At 33.1% G+C, this 20,126-nt stretch overlaps 1 protein-coding gene across 5 annotated transcripts; it reads right to left on the bottom strand.

The window, feature by feature from the left end:
* Positions 1-5,442: 5,442 nt before the first annotated feature.
* Positions 5,443-19,578, bottom strand: Mcad (Medium-chain acyl-CoA dehydrogenase). Of its 5 annotated transcripts, none has more exons than XM_090105092.1 (10): positions 19,411-19,578; positions 18,798-18,894; positions 15,343-15,510; positions 11,884-11,984; positions 10,838-10,918; positions 10,112-10,242; positions 9,059-9,167; positions 7,739-7,879; positions 6,708-6,897; positions 5,443-6,091 (listed from the first exon to the last, which is right to left on the bottom strand). In XM_090105092.1, exons 1-10 carry the CDS (start codon positions 19,426-19,428, stop codon positions 5,856-5,858), a joined length of 1,272 nt encoding a protein of 423 aa, XP_089961218.1. In that variant the 5' UTR covers positions 19,429-19,578; the 3' UTR covers positions 5,443-5,855. The 5 variants fall into 5 exon arrangements, with proteins under 5 accessions (XP_089961218.1, XP_089961209.1, XP_089961202.1 ...); XM_090105083.1 differs by lacking the exon at positions 11,884-11,984 and adding an exon at positions 13,561-13,664; XM_090105076.1 differs by lacking the exon at positions 11,884-11,984 and adding an exon at positions 14,151-14,254.
* Positions 19,579-20,126: the final 548 nt, after the last annotated feature.

Here is a 20,126-nt window from a genome sequence, read left to right on the forward strand (position 1 = left end):
GGTTTTAAAACGATTGCGAGGGTTGTTAAATATGTCAAGAGTAGAAAATTTTTCAATGTATATCGAAGGTAGGCGATTAAAGAGTGAGTTCTTCATATATATTGATTTTTTGTACGTGGTATAAAGAATAAAGGAGTATTACGTGTTCGAGTTAGAGGGGTGTTAAAATATATATTTTCTGTTAATTGGGGGTCAGTCTAGTTTGTTGTTTCATTTTTATATATAAGAAAATGAATCGCAAAATGTGTTGGTAAGCGCATAACTCGAGAACGGCTGAACCGATTTCGATAATTCTTTTTTTATTATATTCCTTGAAGTACGAGGATGGTTCTTATGTAGAGAAAACGTAAACATGTACCACGGGCGAAGCCGGGGCGGACCGCTAGTATTTGAATAAAATAATGTTACGTTTACGAGAAAGGCTTATGGTTTGGCATTTTTGAATGTTTACACCGATGTTATTGCACGCCTCATAAGCGAAGCGTTGAGGTGGGTACTACTGTCACTTCGCGCAAAACATCTGATTTTTCAAACTTAAAATGTCTTTATGTATCATACATTGCACTTGTAAGATAATACATACACACACATATTAAGAAAAAACACTATTTTTAACGTTCATGATATTTTTGATGTCATTTTTGTTATTTAAACTAGTTAAAAAACAGTTTAAAAAAGTTCTGTCTTGGACGTCCGTGTGTCTGTATGTGCGGATCCTTTTTCTTGTTAACACGATAGCGACCGAAATACTTTACTAATCGAGTCTTTTTTTTTTCTCTTACGCTTGAGTATGCTCAGGAATAGAACCCTTTCATTTTTCAGGGTCTGATTCGATGTGGTTTAATTGTTATTAAATAAACAAAAATAATAATTAATAAATATTTATTAAAAAAAAATTATGAGGCGTGCACTTTTGGATTTTCCAAATTATTTTAAAATATTCTCCGAGATTATCAAGATCAGTGGAGTAGATTACAATCGGCGGTACAAGTTACGTTACGGAAAATTTTATCATCGGCATACAGTAAGCAATTTGAGTTCTTAATACAATGTGTTATATCGAAAAGGAAAATGTTAAAGAGTAAAGGTGTTATATGGGATCCTTGTGGAACTCCAGCGGTGACGTTTATGAAGTTACATTTATGACTTCCTATGACTACTGCCTGACGATAGTTTCTAATATAAGATATTACCCATCTATGAAGATTACCCTTAATACCTACAGCATTTAGTTTCCCGGCGAGAAGCCTTTTCGAGATCGGTATAAATAACGTCAATCTGAGCGCCGTCACGTCTTATGTTAGTAAGTAAATAGTTAGTAGTTAACACTCTACTAATAGTTTATAGTTAACACCAATAAACACTAATAAATAATTGTAAATTTCGTTTAATATAGTAAACTAGTGGTCCGCCCCGGCTTCGCCCGTGGTACATATTTCGCAATAAAAGGTAGCCTATGTCCTTTCTCAGGTATCAAAATATCTACATACCAAATTTCATGAAAATTGGTTCAGTAGTTCAGGCGTGATTGAGTAAAAGACAGACAGACAGAGTTACTTTCGCATTTATAATATTAGTATGGATAATAATAAATAATAATATATACAATATACATACAGTCGACTCTCGTTAATTCAAACCTGCGATAATTCGAACCTCTCTATAATTCAAAGTTATCACGAGGTCCAACAAGGTACAACAACGAGGTACAAAATCTCTTTATACATATTTCGAACTAAATCCATACATTTTTGTGCACTTGGTAATTCGAATGAAAATACCATTGCTATATAAGTAACAAAACGACGCAATTGTAAGCAGGTAGTCAGGTACACGCACACATTAATTTTGCACGCACGCACATTTTGCGACAAGTTCAAACTTATTCAATGAGCCGTTGTTTTCAGTTTTTGTTATGATTAGTTTGCTTTAAACACTTCTCACGAATTGGTATGTTTAGTTATCATTTGGTAACTGTAGAATAGCATTTAATAAATAACAAATGATTTAAATAGTGTAGGTATTTACATGGTCCGTAGGTAATTCTTTAATTTTTAAATTTATCGAAAACCAAATTTATGCTTCTAGGAAGCCCTAAGATGGTAAAAGCGATTGAGCAATTTGATCCCAAAATAGTAGTTGATAATAATTTAATCGAGCGTGTACACGAGGCAAGGAATTTAGGCTTATTATTTGACGAGAATTTGAGATTCTAAAAACATATAAATAATACCATTTCTAATTCTTTTTATAGGTTAAAAATTTTGTATAAAATAAGAAAATATATACTTAAATTTAAATTTACGTATCCGTCTCTTGTATTGTCGAAATTTAACTTTTCGGATACTGTATATGGCCCTAGACTGCTTAGCCGTACTAGAACAGCAATACAACGCGTCCAGAATGCCTGCGCACGATATTGCTGGAACGTTCCACTTGTATACGTAGTATATTATTATTAGTCTGTGGTTCCACCTAGAACTTAGAAGCCACATCAGTCCCTATCTTAAAGACGCCATGGACGTAGGCTATTACATTTTACTACTTTGTTATTTGGTTTAATGCACAAAAAAATACCATTATATCTATATAAAAAATTAGCTTGGTTAGGTCAACGAAGCGACCTAAAATACAAAACCAGATTTGCCGTTGATGTGTCCCGCTGTATGTGTATAGGTATCTCTATTCTCTACGTATATAATATCATACTTCTTATTGTAGTTAATTATTATTCTTAATTTATTATTTTTTCTATACATATATTTTTATTACACATATGTGTAATAAAAATTTCTTATATTATATAAGTAAGTAGTAAGTACAAATATTTTATAAATATATATAACACTTACCTATCACTATTTGATTATTTATTGTTATATATTATCTATTAAAAAAAAAGCTGTAACTCCAACCGTCGCAACCGATAGGGGCTCCTGAAAATCAGTGCTGTTAGTGTTCCTATGGGGCACTACAGCTTTTAACTGAGTAGTCCCTTTTGATGATGGACACAGTTCTTTGTTGTTGTTTTTAGTTATATTTTTTAAGTTTAGTTATAAGGTTTTTTATATTATTTTATTTCTTCTTCTATTGGTTTTTTGTTTTATTTTTTAAATATGTTTGTTTTTTGTATCTGTGTGGTGTGTTTTGTTGTCAATAAATGTTTTTTATTATTATCCATAATACACGGGTACCACCAGATGGAAGATGCCCGCCGCCCGGTCCTTTGGAAGGCTTACGTGGGGACACACTACACAGGTCCAACACGCAGAGGCCCTTTAGAGAATTTAATGTGTTGTGTATATTATAATTTAAATTTGAATAATTGTTTAACACTTAATAATTCGAAGTTTTATTTATTTTCTCTCACAAATTTCGAACCATTTGATATTTCAAACTCTTGATAATCTATACTAATATTATAAAGAGGAAAAGTTTGTAATTATGTATGTATGAATGTATGTATGGTTTTCACTTTTCACGCATAAACTACTGGACCGATTTCAAAAATTCTTTCACCACTAGAAAGCTGCATCTTCACTGAGCAACATAGGCTATATTGCATTTTCAAAAAAATTAGAGATCCTTACCAAAAATTCAATAATGTAACCCAAGGTGTAAAAAATTCCTCAATAAAACTTCTGTCATCGCGTGCGCTGCGGAATCTATTGAAGATAGAACAAAAAAATGTTCTACGGTATTATAGAATGGATTACAAGAAAGTCCGCGATATGGACATATCCATCTTCAGAACTCAGAAGTTGTGTTACTATAACAACTTTTTTACGTCTTCAAAGTAAATAGAAGTGCCGACAGTAATCAAACCAGGTTATCCATACACATACATATATGTATTAATCCTTATCCCATTAAATGATGTTTTATTATAGACTGTTTCAATACTAGCAAAATACTTTTTAAATGAAAAAAATTGATATTCCGTTCAAAAGATATAACGAATTTTTAAAAGTGTCAATCTACAGAAAATAGTACCGGTCAAATGTGGCTACTTGACCACATTTTTTTACTTTTTCTTAGCTAACTTAGTTATTTATGTTTAACTTTTATTAACATTTTATGATTTGTTCATGTCATGAATGATTTCATCATTCATTTTTAGTGTTACAAGTGTTTATGGGCGGTGGTGACCACTTATAAGAAAATAGGCTTACTTCAGTCACAGAATTTGGAATGCAATTCGACAAGTAGTGGTATAAAATAGTACCTATTTCCGCGCTACCTTTTTTCCATTTACTTCTGACCACGTGAAACAATATGCATTGTTTGGAAGAGCACTCTCGTATACTGTCAAATTAAATACAGTTAATTTACGCATGTAATATATATATAATATTGTGGAATTCGTCAGGTAAAACAAATTAATCAGGTTTAATCGTTTTTCGCTGTAGAGATTAGGTTGCATCCGTGAATAAGTATCATGAGAGAAAAACCATTATTTAGATATACATTATTTTCTTAGACGATTAGATTGTATTGTTAAAATGGAATTCGTCAGGTATAATCAATTAAACTGTTTTAATAGCTTTTATTGGACCATTTTAATCTAGTATGGAGATTTAAATCTTAGTAAATGGTTACTGAGTGAAAAATAGAGTACCTATTTCATAAGCTCTCCCTGAAGAAAAACAACTTCAGATTAACTGATAATCATTGGAGACAAATATGTCGACAGTCAAGTTACATCTGCTTAATGTTTTGTATTTGAAAACAATCGTTTGAAATGCTTCAAATAATTGGTTTTCCTTTGAAAAAGCGGGCGAAGCCGCGGGCGGAAATCTAGTTTAAAAATAAATTAAGTTCATTTATTAGAGTTTTTTTTAGTTTTGGCTCAGGTGGCGCAGGTGTCACCGGTAGAGATCCACAAACATTCAGGTATTAAAAAGTACACTAAAGACTACTGTGAACCGAAACTTATATGCTTTAGAAAATAAGTTGTGTCTTACGGCTCTAGCTTATTACAGCTTAGGTACTCTATAATAATAGCTCAATGCTAGGAAACTAGTCAACCACGTTTGAACTATGTTTAGATATATCATTTTTTCATATCTTCTTTATATATTGATACTTGCTTTCCACCCGCGGCATCGCCCGCGCAGTCAAAGAAAAACTCGCATAGTTCCCGTTCCCGTGGGATTTCCGGGATAAAACCTATGTCCTTTCTCGGGTATCAAAATATCTCTTTACCAAATTTCATGCAAATTGGTTCAGTAGTTAAGGCATGATTGAGTAACAGACAGACAGAGTTACTTTCGCATTTATAATATTAGTATGGATTATTTTGTTGGTCAGGCAGCATTATTACTCAGTTTAGATAGTTTATAAAAGCATTTTTGAATCGGGGCTTAATCCTAGACACAATAAATGATTAAATCAATAGGTGTTGTGATTATGTTTATGAAAATAAGAAATAAAACACTTAGCAACAATAGAAATATTTATTTGAACAATTATTTTACATACAAAAATAAGTTCTATTTAAAATTGATATTTATTAAATTTACTAAAATAAACCTTTAAAACATTAAAATTATGCATTAGTTGTTTTATTGTTATCGCACCTTATTCCCTTACAAAAATTCGGTCATTTTAGGCTTCTAAATAAGTAGGCATACTTCACTCGCATAATTTTAGTTTAAAAATTTAAAGCAGCCTTATAAACTGTGAAGGTATAAAACTGTAGTGTACGTAAAATAAAATATGAAAGCGAACTATTGATTCCGAGCAAAACCAGTAGTCTAATTTAGTCAATTTCATATTTGGTTATAGTACACATCTGTATACTAATAAGACAGAAGAACTAATAAGACTGTGTACAGAGAGCAATGTATATCAAATTAGGCATTAGATTGTTTGGCGGCAGTGAGGATTTCTCGTGAAATGATGAGTCTTTGGATCTGAGAGGTTCCTTCATATATTTGGTAGATCTTGGCGTCTCTCATGAGCTTTTCGACTGGGTATTCAGTGTTGAAGCCGTTTCCCCCGAAGATCTGGACCGCATCAGCCGCGGCTTTATTGGCGACTTCTGAAGCGAAACACTTGGCTACCGACGCCATGAGGGTGTTCCTTTGACCTGCGAATTGTTTATAATGTTTAAGATCATGCTACATACTATTATTTTACTTTAACTCAGGCCCCGGAATCACAGACACAATAGAAAATCTATTGTGCCGTGGACCGATCGGGCCGTTCGGGGCTCAATGGGTTAATAAAAACTAACTGAATCGTTGAACTTTATCCAGCACTGTGTGTGTATTGTTTTGTGTGAATAAAACAGATTTTCATCAATCAATTTGCTTATAAAATATGTCCTTTTAAATTTTCAACCATAACAAAGAAAACGGAACATGGTGCTGTCGAATGGAAAACATTTCATAAGTATTAGAATTATTTACTTTTGAACGACGCGGTTGGCGCAGTGGTAAAGTAACTGCCTACTGAGCCGACGGTCCCGGGTTCGATCCCCGGTCAGGGCAAATATTTGTGTGATGAACTCAATTATTTGTTCTTGGGTCTGGGTGTTATCTATATATGTATTTATTAAATATTATATTTATCGTCGCCTAGTACCCACGACACAAGCCTTAATTGAGCTTACTGTGGGACTAGGTCGATTTGTGTAATAATGTCCTATAATATTTATTATTATTATTTAATTATTCCTTTAGCTATTAGTACCAAAATCTTACCATGGTCGACCATCCACGCAGACCTCTGCCAAGCGAGTCTGGAAGCTTCCACACCGATGGCCATATCGGCCAACATAAAGGACACAGCTTGGTGTTGGGCGATCGGCACACCGAAGGTCTTCCTCTCCATAGCGTACTTCGTAGCCTCATAGAGAGCCCTGTTAGCTAGACCCGTGGCACCGGCTGCTACCTGCAGCGGAATTTCATTTTTAACCGACTTCAAAAAAAAGGAGGAGGATATCAATTCGGCCGGTATGTTTTTTTTTTATGTATGTACACCGATTACTCCAAGGTTTCTGAACCGATTAACGTGATTATTTTTTTGTTCGATGCGAGATGGTGTCGAATTGGTCCCATAAAAATTTTATTCGGATAGGCGCAGTAGTTTTTGTTTTGTCTGTATTTGTAAATGTTGCAAGTGCAAGTTTGAGTCGGTTGTTTTTAACGCAGTTATCACTTGTGTGACATTGATTGAAGTGAAAACTTCTTTAGCGGCGTTGAGCACTTTTTCTGTAATGGGTATAAAATCTTAAACTCGCGTCAGGATACCTGGATCGAAAAAGCGTAAGACGGATACCATTCCAAAATATCAAACATGCTCAACGTTAATCAAGTTTTCACTTCTGCCGGCACTCCCGGAGTGTAACCCGTCTTTTTATAAATTTTATTTTTAATATTATATGGGAAACTTGGTCAATGAAATACCGAATTTGTAGAATTTCTAATACACTCGCAATAAAATGTAGGTTAAAATTGTTTAAGAAAAATGCTAGTTCGTTATTAAAGTTACCTAGTTTTGTAAATGTTAATAATTTTATAGAAATATAGTTTCTAATAATTCATGCAGTGAAGTAGCTTCATTTTGTTCCCTTCTTTCACACTATTATTTTTTATAGCAAATATTGTCTTTATGTTTATTTTAATATCATTGTCTATATTTTGTAGCTGTTGCTTAATTTTGACATCAGATATTACATTTCAGGACCATTTATCAAGGGAGTCTTTCATATTACTTGAAATCCCATACATACCGGTGGGCGTGTCTTATCGAAAGCGCCCATAGCGATCTTGAATCCGGCACCTTCTTCAATAAGCACATTTTCCTTGGGAATACGGACATCTTCGAATGTGATGCCGCGCGTGTCTGAAGCGCGTTGGCCCATGTTTTGCTCCTGGGAAATAAGTTAATAAATTATTTTTATTTATTTTTTATTTTATTTATTTATTTATTTATATCAGGCAGCATTGCCCATATATTGTTAGTAGTACTTATTCTAATTTTAGTAAAACTACATATACCTACTTATTTTTAGATTTTAGACTTTAGAGTTACAAGCCATTTTTTGTTGATAAAATTATGTACATTTTTAGTAGCTTTGTATAAGGAAAATAGAAAATGAGTGAAGTAATAAAAAAGTAAGGGCTAATTCACAACTGGCTAATACCTTCTTCATCTACTTCCCTATTTGGGATAATTGGAATATATTACATTATTATATTTAGATTATCATCATTTCAATTGACATGAAAATAGGAATACAGTGTACTAACGACACCGAAGGGACTGTGCATTTTATGGCGTTATGTAGAGTTGTCGTTAAATGGAGAGAAGAAAAATCAGAATAAGAAAAAGAGAAAATTTATTTCAGACTAGTGTTAGTAGTTATGTACATAAAAAAGAATGTTACTTGAACGCTATTGTGTATAGTCTGTTATTTTTGTTTGACGTCTTTTGCTGCACCAGTTATTTTGTTGTATTTTTTTTTTCTTATTTTATTTATATCTTTCGATATTGTAACATCTTGGTGATAAAGAAAATAATTTTCCAATAATTTAGTCCATGTTGTGGACACAGTAAAGCGACTAAATCCAAAGCGTTTGCCAACTATTGCGCGTATCAATAAAACTTTTTCGTCAATACGAATAATATGATAAGAATATGATAACGTATAGATAAACCATGACTCATACTTATGTTATTAGTCATGGTCAAAAACAGTCTACATGTGCAAGCAATCCCAATTTGTAAACAAAAGAACGAATTTCTTAGAAAGTTCGGTATGCATGACGTCGAGTTAATTACTTAATTGTTGTCGTTATTGAGAGTGGGTGTGATGCTATGTAGTTGTAGTTGTATGGTATATTTTTTTATAAATTATAGATAAGCTAAACCAACCAAAGGCAATTGATTTTGACGCTTTAGAGAGTTTGTCGTTAAATCGAGTGTCGTTATATAGAGTTTACACTGTAATCCAAAAGTTGTGAGCGACCATTAAGATCCTTGTTATTGACCCGCCGAAAATATCCTGAAAATCATAAATGTATGCCAAAATACCAATTTTATCGATTACCTTACGTCCAGGGTTAACTCCAGCCCATTCTCTCTCCACAATGAAGCCAGTGAAAGCCTTGCTCGCCGGGCATTTGGGGTCAGGGTTCGTTCGAGCCAATACGAAGTACCTATGAAATAATTTGTAGGTAAATTATTATGTACTAGCTTTCCGCCCGCGGCTTCGCCCGCATTTTCAAAGACAAAGCCGCATAGTTCCCGTTTCCGTGGAATTTCCGGGATAAAACCTATCCTATGTATTAATCCAAGTTACCCTCTATATGTGTGCTAAAATTCATTGTAATCGGTTCAGTAGTTTTTGCGTGAAAGAGTAACAAACATCCATACATCCATACAAACTTTCACATTTATAATATTAATAGGACTAGCTGTGCTCAGCGGTTTTACCCGCAGTGCTGCGCTCCTGTTGGTCTTAGCGAGATGATATATAGCCTCGATAAATGGGCTATATAACACCGAAACAATTTTTCAAATCGGACCAGTAGTTCCCGAGATTAGCGCGTTCAAACAAACAAACTCTTCAGCTTTATAAAATTAATCATAGATTTTAGGTGAAATGTCTGAATCCACCACGAAAATTGGGAATATTTTATTGAGAGTGAGACTTCTTGTTTGAGTATATAACAAAATTATTGTCTTTAAAAATAGCGTCTCTAATTTAATCGCGAATTTAATTTATGACTGGAATCAATGTTATATATATTCCGCTTCCATAATCAATTTTAAAACTTACTGCAAAAGTGGTAACATTACAAACGATGTGCAATGTCAGCAGCGACTGTCTTCATATCCTTATTACATACAAACAAGAATTTTATGCTCTTATCACTAAAGACTACTTAGACGAATTTAGAACCTCTTCATTATTTGAATTCAGTTAAAAGAATCACTATCTCTAGCTCTTATCACTAAAGACTAGAAGAAGAATTTAGAACCACCTCCTTTTTTAACCCACTGAGCCCCGAACGGCCCGATCGGTCCACGACACAATAGATTTTCTATTGTGTCTGTGATTCCGGGGCCTGAGTTATTACAGTCACAGAACTTTTCTTACCAGTTAGCAACCCCTCCATTGGTGATCCACATCTTCTGACCATTCAGGATCCATTCGTCTCCCTTCTTCTCGGCTTTAGTCTTAACACCGGCCACGTCAGAACCTGCGCCAGGCTCTGTCACGCAGTACGCCTATTCATAATAAATAGTCCATTTGAATATACCCAAACAACTAAAAAAGTGAAGTCCCATGTCCCCTAGTGGGGTAAGGGGCAGATGCATTATACATCTGTTTCACTGATCGGTTTTCTTTAGGGACAAGTAGGTGATCAGTCTTCTGTGCCCTGCCAGACCGAGAAATTTTTTTTTCTTCGTCTCCACTGGGAATCGAACCCAGGACCTGTCGGTTCTATGTCTGCGTCAACCACTGTACCAAGGAGCCAGGAGGCGGTCAACTCAAACAACTAAATTTAATTTTACTTTACCTAAAATAAAATTTTCCTATAGTAGAACTGCATTTAATTTGATCATTATCATTATTGTCCAATTTGATAATTAATTGAGTAATTTTCGTGTATTTTCAATTTACATATATTTTTCTAAAGTATGGGAACGCGACATATGAAGGAATCAAATTTAAATCTACTTAAGCCTTAGTGAAAATCAGGGAAAAGGTCAAGTGAAGTTCTGAGATGTACATAATATAATAAATATGTATGTAAGAATACATGTAAATGACTTTGGTAATAATTAGTTTACTTTTATATACATTTGGATTGCTACTTACAGCTACAATGGGTTCTTCAATCAACCTGCCCAAGTATTTCTTCTGCTGTTCCTTATTACCAGCAATAATAACGGGAGTTTGCTGGAAATCATTTATTGTTTTAGCTAAAATAACCTTCGACTATACTAAATACTAATAGATCTCTTAATGCATGCAGTCAAAAGCAATTCATATATTTTTATATTGAAACAAATAACCAAAAACAAAGATTTAGATTTTACAGTTTCAAAAAAAATATAAATTTAATTAAACTACAAAATATTAAAGCTATAATATCTACATATAAAATAATAATGAAATATTAGTACATAAGTATAATATTGAATTATACTACATTACAAAAACACTTTGTAATATTTCAGAGAGACGCACGTAACATTATGTAACATAATTATATTTAATAGGATTATGCTTGGTTGAGTATATAACTTTTTCTCATATTTCTTATTTTTAAAAGGCAGATTATATCACTGATTTAAATGATACACGTCTTTCTAAAATAATAATGTCTTGTACATGACGTAATTCCTTAAAGAAGCTTATTTATAACTCCTTACAAAAACGAATATAACCATCTATAATTTTATTTTTATCTTATATTTTACTGTGTATTAATATCGTTTGTATCACATATAAAAACATCCACAATGATCTATACAACACAACTGTATTGAACCAGTGAATACACAATAAATAAACGTATTCAAGGAATTGCGTCTTAACATATACCATCACCAACATGCCATGCGTCCAATAAAAGCGGGATATACCATCACCAATCCCCAGTCCTCATGGAGCATTCACAAGCTGCAAACATCACAAACACTTGAACACTTCAAGCAGTCATTAAACTAAAATTGTGATCCTCACACACTTTTTAACACCTCATCATTATTCAAGCAATTAATCACATCGTTTATAAATTAATTAATTGGTCATTTTATCATAATATCCGTGCATGTAAAAGTAGTGTACCAATTCAATCAGTTAGTAAATTATTGTTCACTTTACATTCAATTAGGGTACAATCCGTAATTGTAACTCACACCAAGACCACTGGCCTCCATCGCGGTCATAATACCAGTACACCCGAACGCTAACTCTTCCCCCACCAAACACCCATCAAAGACTCCCATGTTTAAGCCACCTGTGGAAAGTAGGGGGTACTGATGTAAGCCATACTTCTAAGGTTTACCCTACAGGTATACCTGCTCAGGTGAAACTCATAGGTAGGCTTAAAACTGCACTAGTCTAGTCCAACACACGTCTCTAGTCACAACGACGTAGGTTTACCCGCGCCTACCGGTATAGGTAGACCTGTCATATGTACCGTAGCGTGTGTGGTAGCCATAAGCCATATCATGTCAATAATGTATGCTACAAAATTAATGGTCTGGCTGGGCTCACTCCATTCGACTCGAATAAACATGACGATTGGAAATTTTAGGACTGTAGCGATCATAGAACAAATGAATGGTACAATACATTTTAGAAGATTTCTGTTAAAATACTGCGCCAGTATTCATAATCCTAGTACTTTTTATCCTAGATAAAAGCGACAATACAAATTATAGGTCCTAACAAACCCCGACTAATGAATACCGTTCAATAATAAACTTTCGATGACGCTATTTTAAGGAATCTTCTCTTTTTAAGGAAACTATTTTAGCACCTAAAAACCATAGATAAAAACTTAAGAAAACATTAAGGAATTGAATTCAAATTAAATATTATTGAAAACCGAACTATAAAATACCCGAAACTTATTTTAATACTACTCAGAACATAAAGAATAAATTAATTAGCTGTCGAAACATTGCAGGGCCTTTCTAATGACTTCAGTCACGATACTGTTTCACCTATAAGTTTATAAAAATAGCAGTATTAAATAAATGTACCCGAGTCAAAATGTACGAATGTAACGTAGGTAGGTACCTACGTAAATTTATGTTTTATTTACAAACATTTATCGTTTTGTATAATACCTACACGTTTTACATGTAATTTAACCATATATATCGTGATTTTGAAAATGTTTTAGAATTATGGTTTTTTTTTCCTGTTTTTTGAGACACGAATATAATGATGAGGCAAAAAGTGGGAAAATATTAATCATTTTATTAATTTTATTTTATCCAAGGATCTTTTTTGTAGATTAATATTTCTTAATTAACATAAAATACCTTCTACCACTTGAAAATTTTTAATTGAAAAAGGAAATTAATTTTTTTTTATCAATTAGAATACACTAATAAGTCGAATGGAAACGAAAAAGAAAACTATGTACAAAGATAATATAATACTGTACCTATATTTAAAATTAATGACGTTGTGTTTAAAGAGCAAATTGCGATTCAAGAATACTATTTCTAAAAAAAGAAATAAAAAGTTTTAACTTGTTTAAATATAAAATGCTACTTATCTATTCATATAACATTCTTATATCATAGGCAAAGGACAATATAACCAAAAAGTGGCAGAAGGCATTTAGATTGATTGGCAGAAGGCATTTAAATTGATGTGATTTATTTTTCTCCTCGACTTCGACCATTTTAGTAAATTAATACCCCAAAATTAATATTGTCCCCAACGACAGTAGTAAAGCAAGCAACATTATCAGTGAAATGTAATGTATACATCGACATACCGCACCAGACTCGACATCACATTTTAATTATTATAGGTACTACAATATACGCTAGGGATAACGTCGTATAACTCACTCCTAGACCAGTTCCCCCGATCGCTGTCGTAATGCCAGTACAACCAAACGCAAATTCCTCACCGATGAGACACTCGTCGAAAACACCAAAATTGCCCATGCCCCCTGAAATTATGCTCATTTTTATAGTAGCAGCAGATATTCAGTTACCCATCTAATTGCTTAGGTTCATACGTTAACAAGATCTAAATAAAAACAGGCTAAGTACGAGCCGGACTCGCGCACCGAGGGTTCCGTATAAACCTGTTGTTTATTTTTCCTTTATCTGCTCTATAAGACGTTGCTTCGTACCAAATTTCAAGATTCAGTGTTCACGGGTAGTATCCTGTAAGTTTTGTTTCCTTGTTATGATTAAGACCTGCGTTAAAGTAAAGCCGATGACGACTGCCTAAGAAACATTATCTAGAACGATCAATAATTAACATAAAACCATAACCGGAACATTGTCCCCCAACAAGATAATAGTAGTGCAAGCAACAATTACATCGGTGAAATGTGATGTGATATACATTGATTGACATACTACACCATACAATAGTTCTACCGTGTACAATATACGTTAAAGTTATAACGTCATAAAATAGAACTCACTCCTAGACCCGATCCCCCGATCGCTGTTACAATACCAGTACAACCAAACGCAATTTCCTCACTGGTGAGACACTCTTCGAAAACACCAAAATTTCCCACACCCCCTGAAATTTTGCTCAATTTTATATTAAGCATGTTCGACTTTGGTTTAGAGCAGCACAATGACAAGCGCTAAATATGGCAATAGCAGCTTTTATCAGTATAAGGAGAAACAAAAAAAAATACGTTTTAAACAAATATTTTTATCAGCACTATTTCTCTAGTATTTAGCTTTTGCCAACGTCCCGATGTGAAGAAGATTATAGAGATGGATTTTTAAACTTTTAGAGATGAACCTAACAACCTAGCAGTCTTCGTTTGAATTCGTCAGGAATATTTTACGGGTTAATGAAGGGATTTAAAGACTCGCGGATGATATGGCCAAAATATCAATGAAAACCGCATGCTAATCCAGTGTCACTCATAAAACGTAAGAGCTGTTATGCTCACTCCAACTTCCGTGATATAAATGGCGGCCATAATTCCTGAACAGCCAAATGCTACTTCTTCGCAAACCATACAACTCTCCAGAACGCCTAAGCCTAATCCGCCTGTAATCGATACTCATGATTATAAAAACAATTTTATACCTCTTTTTATAAGTGTTAATATTGTAGCAAATGCCGAATGTTTCACGGCTGCTAACCAGATGTTACTTGATAATGCAAAGCGTCTAAATATAATATTATGTTAGGGTTAAAATCTTCGTACATGATTAGAATTTACAGTTGCTCCATGAAAACGGCTAGGGATCGTTACCAAATATGTGCAAAGAACGGTGAAATAGTGACCACCAATTTGTAGGACACCTATAGCACCTTTGCTTTTCGGTGGACTAATCACTATAATTTCCTTGTACATGATTGGATAAGAGTTAATTATGCAACGAATTAGATGACTTACACCTATATTGGAAGTAAGTATGGATGCTTTTACGCCCGCACAGCCGAATGCCATTTCTTTGGTAACCAAACTAACGTCAAAGACACCTAGTTCTAATCCCCCTGTAAATTTATCTAGACTTCCAACTATGTTCTATGCGTTCATAACGACTCTAAATTTAAATGATGATTGACCAAAATGTAACGTAGTGAAGTAACTATAAGGAAAATGTTCTACAATGTTCTAGAATCAACGTGAACAATAACATTACCGCAATGCTCAGGAACATGGCCGTTCATTAGGCCGACTTCCCACGCCTTCTTTACAATGGGCCAGGGGTACTCCCCACTCTTGTCGTATTGAGCAGCGACTGGCATGATCTCTTCCCTCGTGAACTTGCGCGCCAAGTCCTGCAGGGCCTTTTGCTCATCGTTCAATTCTGAAATAAATATCCAGTTGTACAGGGATTAATTAAGGACATATGAAATATATTAGTAATCTAAGTATTAAATCTGATGATAAAGTTGCATGCCACCATTAGATGTTTGTGACATTCTACATTGGTTGCCCAGTAACATTGCCAATTCAAAAGTGGACTTGGACCTTAACAGAAAAGGCAAATTACAATATGTAAGCGTAAACATACACTTTGACTATGACATCTTCTATGGAAGTGAAAGAATTGCAGGACGTGAGCACCCAATTTATGTCAAACAATTATCATCATTTTGTCTTGTTTCGTAAATTTTCATTAGAGATTGGAATAATAATCCTTTATCACACTTATTATTGTATCAAATATCAATGTTTTTTATAGATTACTAATTAATAGAATGATAACAAAGATATCATTCTATTCAGCAATTCGTACAGGATAATGACCTTTAAGGATAAATTTTCTACTATCTACTAAATTCTATCTATCGAAAATCTGGCATGTGTAAAAAATTAAAGATATATTTTTTTGATAAAATGCGTACAACTTTTAACCAATCTTATCTTTTTTAGGGTTCCGTAGCCAAAATGGCAAAAACGGAACCCTTATAGTTTCGTCATGTCCGTCTGTCCGTCTGTCCGTCTGTCCGTCTGTCACAGCCGATTTACTCGGAAACTATAAGTACTACAGTGATGAAATTTGATGGGAATATGTGTTGTATGAACCGCTACAAAAATATGACACTAAATAGTAAAAAAAAGAATTGGGGGTGGGGCCCCCCATACATGTAACTGAGGGATGAAATTTTTTTTTTCGATGTACATACCCGTGTGGGGTATCAATGGAAAGGTCTTTTAAAATGATATAAAGTTTTCTAAAAAACATTTTTCTTAAAGTGAACGGTTTTTGAGATATCAGCTCTCAAAGTCGTAAAAAGTATGTCCCCCCCCCTCTATTTTTATAACTACGGGGTATAAAATTCTAAAAAAAATAGAGGTGATGCATGCTAATTAACTCTTTCAACGATTTTTGGTTTGATCAAAGTATCTCTTATAGTTTTTGAGATAGGTTGATTTAACTGTAATTTATTATATTTGCTGCTACGGAACCCTTTGTGCGCGAGCCCGACTCGCACTTGGCCGGTTATTTTTAGTGTCGATAGGAAAGCGCTTTCCCACAATCTCGCCTGATGTTAAGCTGAGATGTGGTCTTAGATGGAACACGCTTCCCTAGAAGGAAAAAATCCTTCCCTTCCTATCTTCAAACAAAAAAGTATAAATTTCATATTTTGATAAATTAGTTAAACAATTGTAAGCTACTGGGAATCATGACAATGTTCATGATTATCGAATCATTAAGATTTTATACTTATTTATTTCATACAAAACGATGATGATAACAAAAAAAATTACTACCTAAAACCTAATAAATACCAAACATGTTTATCTTTTCAAGTACTGTTGCTATCTACAAATTTTTATTTTGATAGCAACAGTAATTGAAAAGTTATCTCTAAAATACTAAAATTAGAAAATGACTGTGGGTTGGTCAGTTTGTGATGTGAGAAGATAAGTCTCTTGTGAAGGAAAATTTTATAGACTTTAACTATAAAATTTTAACATTTACTTAACAATTTAAGTATGAATAGAGATAACAGATTTATTCTTAAACATTATGGTATAGAATATGACTTGGCAGATATCATAAGAAGTATATTTACATTGTAATATTTACACGCTGATTCATGTAATGCTATGAATGCCGTTAACCTCAGTCTACATAACATAACAATTATCTCTTTGCAAATAAAATTCTTGTGTCATAATGTTAGATACCATACTCTTCGGTAACGGCTGCACCAATTCTCATGAAATTTTGTGTCTAGTGTCTATTGGGTAGATCTAAATTAATTTTATTTGTAATTATATAATGACAATAAACTATTAAGAAAAAATAGAAAAGTTCATAATAAAACTCTTTACAAGTTATTTAACTTACAAATGGATATGTTATATATATTATACTAGCGGTCCGCCCCGGCTTCGCCCGTGGTACATATAAAAAATAATTTGGAAAATCCAAAAGTGCACGCCTCATAATTTTTTTTAATAAATATTTATTAATTATTATTTTTGTTTATTTAATAACAATTAAACCACATCGAATCAGACCCTGAAAAATTAAAGGGTTCTATTCCTGAGCATACTCAAGCGTAAGAGAAAAAAAAAGACTCGATTAGTGAAGTATTTCGGTCGCTATCGTGTTAACAAGAAAAAGGATCCGCACATACAGACACACGGACGTCCAAGACAGAACTTTTTTAAACTGTTTTTTAACTAGTTTAAATAACAAAAATGACATCAAAAATATCATGAACGTTAAAAATAGTGTTTTTTCTTAATATGTGTGTGTATGTATTATCTTATAAGTGCAATGTATGATACATAAAGACATTTTAAGTTTTAAAAATCAGATGTTTTGCGCGAAGTGACAGTAGTACCCACCTCATCGCTTCGCTTATGAGGCGTGCAATAGATGTTGGCCGATTCTCAGACTTACCCGATATGCACAGAAAATTTCATGAGAATCGGTCCACCCGTTTCGGAGGAGTATGCAGACTAACATTGTGACACGAGAAAATATAAGATTTTGTTAAAACTTACTTATAAGGCATGTTAATAATTATAACTATTTAGAATGATTCATCCAAATTAAAAACCAATTTACAACTACTTCCATACATCAATGCAACTTCTTAAAATTTTTGTAGGTACCTTGTAATCATGACTTGCAGCATTTTCTAGATTTAATAAACAAAAACAATATTTCTTCGCAATGTGTAAAGTTCGCTCATGCATTAGCTATTTTAACAAAACAAATATAATACTGTATTCTTATTTCTTACACAATTAACCTCAAATTCAACAAATTCATATTTATCTACAAACATTAGAGAACAAACTAATTAGTTTCAATAGATTATTTTATTATTTTGTACATAATTAGTATGTTATTCACATAAATATATTAATTAAATGTTGAACTACTCTAAAACTCATTATGTAAATAACACACAAATTGAAATATTATTTTATTTATATATATGTGGATAAACTTATTATTGCAATATTAATATAAAATATAGGAGATATGCAAAGCTATGTAATTAAGATAATATTTGGTGATATAATAAATACATCAAGGCAATTACAATCTATGATTAAGGGTTTCTATTGTGCATTACAAAGGGTTATATTATATGAAACATACATTTTTTTTAAATAACTCACCAAAACACATGCCAGTTGTTGGAATAGGTTTTGCAGCAGCTCCATTTGATACCGTGGTTGACAGTTTACGATAGATGGGCCTAGTCGCACGCACAACCTGTAATCAAAAAATAAAATAAAAGCAAAGGTTACCTAAATATTCAATTACTTTTGTATGTTAATGTGAAAAATGCGTATTTTATTTTTATGTAAGTGAAAGGAAAAATTTAAGTGGTTGAAAATTTTCTAGTGGTAGATTGACATTACCAATTTGTAGTGTTATTTAGTTTGTTATATCTGGTTAAAATATGAACACACGGTCATTTAACATAAGTATTTCATATAGAATGTGCATCGTATTGTACAATGAGCAATCAAAAACAGCTTCGGAATATGGAAATTGTAAATTGAACTTTGGACTTTTGTAATCAATTAATCGTATATAGGAATTAGTTTAATGAAGTGATGGATATTAAGTACCGTACGAATCTACACGTTATATGAACTAAAAAAACTTGTTGCAGTTGTTTCAAAGACGAAAAAGTTTTCAACAACTTTTTTTTGAAGAAATATTATAAAAATACAGTTATTTGTATTCGATGGATTGGGATTTTTAAAACATCTAAAAACTTACCTGGGATATAGGATTCATCTTGCTTAAATGAATTTATATAACAATGTTTGTAGCAGTGAGTTGGACTTTGTATCAACGAATTATTTGTGTGTATGTAGACGTCTAATAACGAGAAAGTTTTTATCAGATGTGAAATGTGTTTGTCGTTTGAATCGTGAAGTGTGAACCACGAACGATCAACATTCAACGATGACAGACTCGATGACAGAAGTCACGAACGTCATATTATTCAAACTTCAGCGGTCCACACCGAGGGTCCACAGTAGGCCAAGCGCGTACCACGATTTTAATTTATGCGACATGATTTCAAAATCGCGCTGTAGAAAATCGCAGAGAGTACGGTGCGCGCACAGCGATAATTTAATAGTGATCATTACTCACTTCATCATTGATTTCGTACAAATTGCTTGTCTACTTCGGAGGATAAGAAAAATAATTTGGAAAATCCAAAAGTGCACGCCTCATAATTTTTTTTTAATAAATATTTATTAATTATTATTTTTGTTTATTTAATAACAATTAAACCACATCGAATCAGACCCTGAAAAATGAAAGGGTTCTATTCCTGAGCATACTCAAGCGTAAGAGAAAAAAAAAGACTCGATTAGTAAAGTATTTCGGTCGCTATCGTGATAACAAGAAAAAGGATCCGCACATACAGACACACGGACGTCCAAGACAGAACTTTTTTAAACTGTTTTTTAACTAGTTTAAAT

This window comes from Colias eurytheme, chromosome 1, assembly GCF_061535395.1.
Source record: "Colias eurytheme isolate Ceu_HAF_F1 chromosome 1, ilColEury1 Martin Lab GWU primary, whole genome shotgun sequence".
Classification (NCBI taxonomy): domain Eukaryota; kingdom Metazoa; phylum Arthropoda; class Insecta; order Lepidoptera; family Pieridae; genus Colias; species Colias eurytheme.

Excerpts from the sequence above, each read along its gene's own strand:
- Mcad (XM_090105083.1), bottom strand. Across the intron at positions 10,243-10,837 it reads TTGAAGAACCCATTGTAGCT|GCGTACTGCGTGACAGAGCC; the intron begins GTAAGTAGCAAT and ends TATTATGAATAG. Across the intron at positions 6,898-7,738 it reads TCGATAAGACACGCCCACCG|GTAGCAGCCGGTGCCACGGG; the intron begins GTATGTATGGGA and ends ATTCCGCTGCAG.